The 9,214-nt window shown below is 44.0% G+C and overlaps 1 protein-coding gene across 1 annotated transcript; it reads left to right on the forward strand.

Annotated features, from left to right (window-relative positions):
- Nucleotides 1-3,565: 3,565 nt before the first annotated feature.
- On the forward strand, nt 3,566-6,670 carry AMER3 (APC membrane recruitment protein 3). The gene has a single exon (XM_026080064.1). It carries the CDS (start codon nt 3,566-3,568, stop codon nt 6,668-6,670), a length of 3,105 nt encoding a protein of 1,034 aa, XP_025935849.1.
- Nucleotides 6,671-9,214: the final 2,544 nt, after the last annotated feature.

Below are 9,214 nucleotides of genomic sequence, written 5' to 3' on the forward strand. Positions count from 1 at the left end.
TTAAAAAGGAGCAGAGACAGACAATAGTGTAGCTGAGTGCACAGGTCAAGAAATCCCAGAGAAGACGTACCATTTTATGAACTCCCAGAATCATTTTTCACAGAATTTTGATTAGCTTTACATAGCCACTGGAGGGATACGCTGTAACTTTCCCTTACAGTACTTTAAYCTGAATCTAACATCTCTGATACCCTTCTGAGATTAGTGATACAACCTATGTCCCTGAAGACAGAAGAGAAAAAAATGGTATCATGGTATAGCCTATTACAACCAGCAATGGTAAATGTATTAACAGATATAAAAAGAGAGCTGCATTCAGTAAACATTTCTGTTCTATATTTGGAAAGATGCATATCATATGAAGATGAAGAGGAAAGCATAGTAGTTGCAAAACAGCATCTGGGATGAATATTTTAATAAATCTGCAGTCTCTGGTGACTTGCTCTTAAGAGCCATAAAAGAGTTGTCTGAGGAGACCATCCCTCTCTTGGTGGTCAAATTTAATAGAGCGTGGAATAATGCGAAAGATTCTCAAAGTTGTCCCAGTGTTCAAACAAGGTAAGTAGGTTGACAGAATGAACAACATACTAGCTAGTCTGGCATGAATCCTGGGGGAAAATTAAAAAAAATAGAAAAAGGGATTAAAGAGGTTAAAGAATTAGAATATGAAGATGATGGTTATATGCAAAGTAGATCTTTTTTTTAAAAAAAAACTGACTTAATTTTTTCCTCATTAGAGGAAACTGAAAAGCAACAGTACAGATGTAAAAAACTAAAAAGTGTTTGCCTTTGTGTCTTAAAACTGATTTAACTTGAGGGCAAAGGATGGCGCTATCAGGATGACTGGTAGCAGAGGCAACCATCAGTATGTCTTCCATTACTACACTATATGTATTCTCATTACTTATGTTATTCAGGGCATTTGGGCTTTCATGTTAAATCTGTCTGTCTAACATATAAAAGGGAAAGAAAAATTAAAAAGGAAATAAAACCATGCCTTGCAGTTTCTAGATCCAGTTCTCAAACTGGCAGTCCATTGTTTTCCTTATCAAGGAGATACGATTCAGACCAAAGTTTTCTTTTTCCTAAAAATTAACTACTGAAGTCCTGAATTCTTAGCTTTATTAAGTTTCATGCTTGATAAAAAAAACAAATCCACCCCTAAAAAGCTTCCTTAGGCAGCAACAGAAAAATGTTTATTTCATCCCAAATATACCATTTCCTACAAAAATGATCCTTGCTTAATACTCAGGACGGGCAGAAACAGCTGTAGGACTTCGAAGAGCTTTTCTAGGCATAGCATTGTTATAACATTAGCATTTGCTCTGTCACAGCCCGGTAGGGAGCTTCTCAGCAGCAGGACTTCCTACAGGGACTCAGCACCTACTTCTACAACTGCAAGGGACTAAGATGTCAGACACTTAATTTGGGGGATATTAACAGTTGGTATAAAATCTTGTGTCAGCTGTTTCTGACCATTTTCCTGGCTCTGTTGGAGTTCTGCACAGTAAACTTCTCCTAAATCACACCGTGCTTTTCAGTAAAGGAATGTAATCATGTCCCAGTGACCTATTTCTAAATATGCAAAACAGGTTTCCTGCAGCATCGGTGAACTCCAGATATCTGACAGTGTAGTAAAATGTTTACTGGCTTTCATTAAGGATGATCTGCAATACTATCAATATGCAATACTATGCCTCAATGCAAGTAAACGTGCCAACGCCACAGTCATATTGATAGACCCCTCATCTATCACCACCCACCATGTTTTCCATAGCATCCGTACTCTTAACCTAGAATATTCACACTTTACCCTTAAGTTTTCTGTCRTTTCTGATTGAGCTACACTGAGTGGTAAACATTGCTAATCACCTGCCATTTTAGTGATGAGAAACAGGCTGTCRCCGATCTGCCCGCTGGAGAAGTGCTGTGAGTGAGAGAACCCCGGGTACACAGACCCTTATCTTCTTKTGGGGTGTTGCTCAGGATATTGCTGTTTCCAGCAAGCCCTGGCAATCAGAAAGGCTCTGGAGGCTATAGACAGAAAGTTGTATTTTAAGGGTATACGAAGGCCAGGCTTGGTGCTGAATTTAAAATCATCCTTGCTGATTTTGTACTGGGTGCAGGTCTGGGTCCAAGGATCCGATCTGAGATCACTCTCAGATCCTTCTTGGGAGTATTGGTAGTTTTTCATTCTGTCAGCGTTGTGACACATGGTTYGTCAAAGAATGTTAGATACAGCACTGCATTGCTCGTGTGTGTTTCAGAGGTCAATGGCTCTAGGAGGTTTTAGTTACGTCTAAACAATGCAAAACAAGATAAATCACAAACTGAGGTTTCATTTAAGAAAGAACTGAGCACATTCTTTCAAGGACAGGACCTGGAGTTTTAACCCTGCCTCCCATCCAGCAAGAACTGGCTTTCTCTAACGGCTTTCAGGAAGTGCCTGGTTCATCCCTCACTTATCTTTATATAACTCCATTGATGTACTCGTGATTCAAGCTGACATAAGGCAGGAAAGAATCAGATGTTGTGTGTCTACGAAATAATTGCTGGAAAATTGAAAGTGTCATGGCTAAAAAAAGTATTGAGTAATTAAATGTATGAAAACATAAAACAGATTCAATACTAAATCATATAGGCATAGAGCAAAATTGGCAGTGGCACAGGTAACACAGTATATTTAGAAAYGAGGTAATCAATGCACAATGAAGATTCTCTGTGCCAGCGCCTCAGTGTACTACACTGGTCTTTGCAAATCCAAAATGACACTTCTGTTATAATTACCAGTGATTTTCRAAGTGGTAGTTTTGACTTTTTATAATAAAAGTAGTACTGCAGAAAAGTATACATTATGCGCAGGAGGAAGCAAAAATAGTAATTCAGTTTCAGCACGCTTCCCAGGGAAGTACCAAGGTTGATGAATTTTCTATTCATAGGTAGAGATTATTTTAACATAAAATAAGCATTATGCATCAAAATTTTGATACCCTTTTCTCAGGAGATTTCCCATCTTGAACTCTTCATCCTCCCCAAAGGAAGAGACTTACGGACYGTTGCCTCTCTGAGGCATGTTAAAGTCCTTTGCCTTTGCTTTTCACTGATGCCACTTCTACTGTTGGAACAGCAACTCTGTCTTGTTAAAGGCCATCCCACAGTTGCAATCTCAAATCCAAACACCCCTCCTCTCTAACCAACAAGATGTTCTCAGACTCCCAGCTACCAACCCATATTGCCTGCTATGTTCTCCTTGCTGGGTTTTCCAGCCTTTGCAAATGTCCTTCTGTTGCATTTGATCTGTTTCTCAAGCAACACCATGACTCAGTGATGGACATTTCTGGCAAGAAATAAAAACAATTGTATAATGCTAATATCTGCCCCTCTGTTCTCCAATGGTTTTCAAAGTATATATACACTAATAGTGACATAGCAGTAGGGCAAACAAACACCTATTCCAGCTGAGTCCTTTCAGAGATTGCTAGCTGAACACTCACTGCTAGCCACCAACCTAAGTCATATTTTTGTTCTTCTGTTTTCTTTACAGAAACAGATGTGAGGAATCAGAATGGAGCTCAAGAGAGGTAAAACCTTCATAAAATCCAGTGTGCAACATGAGAAAGCACCACCAGTGCATAYGATTCCTGTAAACAAAGATGATATAGGAAAAGACAAAAAGACAAYTCCAGAGGGAAACCAGAGTGAAGTTGAAGTCCAGCAAGCATGTTTGGCCACACACAAGAACTACAGATTTTCTAGCAAAGCAGCAAGGAATGGGGCTGGTGAAAACAGCTTGGAAAAAACATCTGGCTCTTCCTACAAACTTGTAAGGAAGAGTAAAACCCATGACTGTGTTACTGAGGCAGACAAAACAGAGCAGTGCAGCTCCAGCAACAGAGCTTGTGAAGAAGGTTTCTTTGGAAAGGGAAGGGGGCGACTTGTCAATAGCATCAGCTTTTCAGGGGTGTCCAGTTCCAGCAGTAAGAAGGAGTGCGTGGTCAGTCCCAGCCAGTCTGCGTGCAGCAGTCAGCAGATGATAGATTACAGGAACTTTGTACCACAGATGCCTTTTGTACCAGCTGTTGCAAAAACCATTCCTAGGAAGAGGATTTCCCTCAAGAGATCTAAGAAAGGGCTCAGAGATATATTTCATATAAAAAAGAATAAACCAGACAGTCTCACATTCTTGGCTGAGAAGGACAAGAATCTGCCCTCTCCAGGCTGCAAGAGTGAGCTGTCTGGGYGCCTTGCAAAGTATCTTTTCAAAACTGGAGAAACATTTGCAGCTGACTGCTTGTCACAAGACTGCTCGGACAGCGAGCTGCAGTCCGACTCTTCCTATGACTGCTGCAACACTCTGTGTGAAGATGTTGCGTCGCTAAAGAGCTTTGACTCCCTCACTGGCTGTGGGGAAATCTTTGCTGATGAGAGCTCTGCTCACCTGGAGATGGAGAACAGCAAAGAAGTTCTGGTGAGACGAACCAAGCACAAAGASAGCCCCATCATGGGCTCTTTCCAAGGGGGTGTGGAGCAGCTGGCCTCTCCTGGCCAGAATGAGACAGTTGAATTTGCAAAGTTTTGGGACAGCATCAACAAGTCAGTGAGGTTACATCAGAGTGCTCTATTTGATAAGAAGTTACTGAAGATACCCAGTCCTGATGTGGAAAAGGCTAAAATCCAGGCTGCTACATCTGTGCCAGACCCCCAAGTGTCACCTGATAAAGACGGTGACAATTCCAAAGAAAGCTCCATAGAAACAGGAACACCGAAAAGCGACAACCAGGAATCCACATCCACAAGTGATGAAGGCTACTATGATTCATTCTCTCCTGGACAAGATGATGAAATGAAGGAAGCTCAGACCCCTGGCRTCCCCAGTAAATTTCCAAGAGACAGCTACAGTGGGGATGCTCTTTATGAGCTCTTCTATGACCCAAACGAAGAGAAAATAAACCCAGYCCTAGATGATGACGTGTGCACATCTGAAAGTGTTTCAGAACAAGCTATTGAAATCCCTCTGTCCATTTACAGCTTTCATGTTGGAGCTGAGGAAAACATGGCTTCCCAACCAGCTGTAGACATTATCAGCCAGGGTTTTTTCCACAGCACATGGAAAGGCAAAGAATGTTTGCTAAAACTCTGTGATACTGAGCTTTCACTGACTATGGGGATAATAAACTGGCTGCGAAAACACTCAGGGCTTGTTTCCTCCCCAGACTCTCTTCACAGTTCTCAGTCACAGCCAGAAAAGCCTGATGATACAGTAAACTCTCCCAACCCCAGTTCAGACCAGAAAGCAAGCGCAGAAGCTCAGCAGGAGACACAAAGCACGAGAGAACCTAAGACATGTAACCTACAGGTGTCTTTGGATGAAAGCAAAGAGGCAACCCAGGTCTCTTCAGTAAACGCTGCTGAAAGAGACTACAGCCTAGAGTCTTGCCCTAACACTTCTAATTTGGATATCCAAGAAAGGGAAGGGAATCACCATGAGGATTCATCGGCAATGTCTGGGACTGTAGAAGCCACCAGAGCATCAGGTTACACACCACAATCACAGGCCAACAGAGATAATCTGCAGACATCATCAGTTGAGAATGAGAAGATAACAGTTTCAAAAGGATGTGAGACCCACAGAGAAAAGACAACATCGACAGAAAGTTTGAACATGGAGACTGACTTCCAGAGCTCTGAAAACCCTCTACTGAATGACAACCACGAAGTAGAATCATGTTATTCCTACAAGACTGCTGCGACCTCCCCCCCGGATCCCCTGGACAGGGAGGACAGAAATAAACCAGTGTTTCATTCCCTGTCTATATCCTGTGACAAACCATTGCAGCCTCTTACTCTGAGACACTTTCGGAGCTACATCAGCCCCACTCCAAGGGAGGGCAGCACTAACATAGTGCAGCTCTTAGAGCGCTGTGTAACCCAAGTGGCATCCTTAAAAATCAGCTATGAAAACAAGCACCTGGAAGACAAATGCATTGGAAATGAAATGAAAAATATCATTTGTAAGATGTCACAGTACCAAAACAAGTTGTTGCTGCAAAACGAATGCAACTGCATTGCCCAAAAGTCAGACTACTCCAGTCTCCCTTGCACAAACCAATATAATTATGAAACAAGTCTCAGAGCCAGCAGTATGTATCACTTGAAGCAAAATGGGGAGCAAATTTGCTCTGAAGATCAGAAAAGTAGAGCAAGAATCCTAGATGAGGTCACTAGAAGCAAGATAAATTTTGAATATGCCCAGCTAAACAATCAAGCCCTCTCCTATCTAAAAGACTTCACACTTGATCTCAGTCCAAGTGATTCTGCCTCTACTACAGCTCTTAACAGGCCAACGTTTTTACCTCTGTTCAATTCTGTCTGTTCAGACATACCGGCTAACTTTTCACAAGCTTCGTACAGCACCAGCATCTCCCTGGCTAAACCGCCGCAGCCCGAGGCGGCCGAGCAAGGCAGCCCCGGGGCGGGGAGCTACGCAGAGGCGCCCTGCAGAGGCCTGGCGGGAGGGAGCGCTCTGTCCCCTCGCCCGGAGGCAGCAGCCCCGGACGCAGCGGTGGCCGGGAGGAACCACCAGGAACAGGCTGGCGTTGGGAAGGTGAGTGCGCACGGGAAGGCCGAGAATAAACGGGAAACAAACAAAACGACATCTGCTCCCTTCTAGCGGAGTGAGGCCTATGGCAGCATATGCTGCTAAATACTAAGGGCTTCTCAGTGTTTTCCAGTTTCATTGCTCTTAACATCTGCTTTAAAGTGGCAGGTAAGAGTAATTAGAATTTAAATTACACTGTTCCCCAAACCAAGGGCCAAATATTGCAGGCACTGTATTCCCCRAGTCCTGTGAGTCTCACGCAAAGGTTGAAGCCTGATCTTCTGCCCAGATGCAGCCGTTTTGACTCCAGTTGAAGTGGGGAATCTTTTCCATACTCCCACTGCTGGCTCTGCCGTGTTTCAAACAAGACGGCAGATAGGGCTGCCTGGCCRCCGACTGCAGAAATCGCTCGGCCTCACACTCCTCACAAGCAAGTYAGCAAATGCGCTTGCCGCATAATGACGGCTTTAAAAACCGTGCCTCRCTCCCCCTCGGCAGCGATCGGGGACGTTAGGCAGAGCTCTGCACTGAGTCCTGATGCGCGCGCTGCGACGCGTGGGGTCACGTGAGAACGCCGGGCATCACAACGCTAAGCCGTAACCCGCAGAGCCAAACACGTCTTGCAGGYGCCTGCATACGGTGTGCCCGCAAGCACGAGGGAAAGCCCCCACCGCCACGCTGCTGCTGCTCGCTAAGCGTACCGAAAGCGTACCAGAGCGGACACTATCTATACATGTCCTACAAGGACAAAACTTACATAGATTCTCTATTATATGGCCTGGCTAATTGAAGAGATTAGCGGGACTCTGCCCCGGCTCTCTGCGAAGGCGCCTTTGGAGGCTGGGGAAGATGGAGGGGAAGGTGCAGCAAGGGCCAGGGGACTCGAGAGCTAGGGAACAGCTCACCACTGAACGGAGGCGGCCAGGCAACACCGCTCTCCTCTAGCTCTCGCTGCTCACGCCAGCGCGACTGCTTGCTGGTCGTCGCCAGGGGCTTCRCAAGTAGCACAACCTAAGATGGACAGTGTTTCTTTCTATATGAGCCCAAAACATCCTTATATTCTCAAGTCTTGGGAGATTCAACCTTACTATTTACCTGTTTGTTATTTTACCTCTACTTTACTATTTACCTCTGAATGAAAATGCTCTTCCCCACTAAAAAGTCTCCCAATGAATGGGTAGGATATTTTTGAGAAATCTCTGAGAAGTTAAGGACCAGAGACAGTCAGTCTTTGATACCCTTTACTAATACATTATCTAGCTATAACCTGTTCAACAGTGAACTAGATCTTCCTCTACTAAAAGAAGTGTTTTCTTCAGTATGTTTTTCTCCAGCTTGATTTTGATGCAAACAGTGGTGCCTGCCATGCTGGCTAGGCGAGCCACTTTCTTATGTCACATTCAGACTTAAACTCTCTTTTTGTGCATTCTGAATGCAACCCCAGGGAGAGACGACTACCATCACCTTAATAATGCTTAAAAAATCTTAGCAACTGCAAGACTCTCTCTGCTGCTGGTACTGCCTGGCTCCCCATCCCAGCAGAGCTATCACCATTTTGGTCAGAGCCTGCCATTCAAGCACACCGTAGCCTTTAGAACTACTAGCCTCTATGAGATTATTTCTGAAATTAAAAATTCAGAGCAGGCAAGGAAAGATTTGCAGTCACAGCTAGTATATGTAAGAAATCAGAGCCAGACGCAGCTTTTTGGGGTTAGAACAGGAGATCAGTTTGTGCATTGGCCTGATATTTCTAGCTTGTTGTGAATATTAATCCACCGGGTACTGCTCAAAATGTGCTTGCCTTCACATGCTAGGAATGCACAAAAAGATGCTAGTTTTACAGAGGAGTTACTGGCTTTCTGACGGAAACAGAGAGCAGAGCCATAGCTGCTGCGATTGTCAGAAGCGGTAACAGACTGTATCTTCACGCTGTACAAGACATGCTGCAAGCAGACATTACTGGACTCGGGGCATTTTCTAGTGCCTCGTGTCAAATGGCAGCTGCTATACGCCACCACTTGTCAACACCGAAACCTCCAGTGTCGGCAACGTGACACAGTTCATGTGMTACCACCTGAGTCCCAAAGAGAAGCTAATTTAAATTCTTTCCAAAAGGGATCTGCTGATCTGTGATAGGTGTATCTCTAACATGGTAAATGAAAGGTATTTTTAAATTTAGATGGAATTTGCGTATTTGTGAGGTAACAAAGCTCTTTACAGAAAATGAATTTACACAATAATTAAAATGGCATTTAACATGGATTTAAGAAATTGCTGTGGTGACAGATACAAACACTGCCATGTGGCTAAGTTTTCCTACCCGGTATCTTCTTGCCTGCCCACACTAACAGATGGCTTACAGGTTTGCTGGAAATTTTAATTTTTTTGGAAAGTGACTCAGGATCTTCCCTCAGTCATGGGGGTGGTGGTGAAAGAGAGGCAACATACAAACATGGTAGCACCCCTGAACACCATGGAGACAGACCCCATGGAGAAGCACTCCTACACTGGACATGATTGTGCAAACCCCAAGAGCTTACCACGAAGAATGCTCCAAGGATCACTGGTTTAAAAGGTCATGCTCAGGAGCTGGGAGAGAAGTGACCGTGCAAGAGA

This window comes from Apteryx rowi, unplaced genomic scaffold (assembly GCF_003343035.1).
Source record: "Apteryx rowi isolate R43461 unplaced genomic scaffold, aptRow1 scaffold_51, whole genome shotgun sequence".
Classification (NCBI taxonomy): domain Eukaryota; kingdom Metazoa; phylum Chordata; class Aves; order Apterygiformes; family Apterygidae; genus Apteryx; species Apteryx rowi.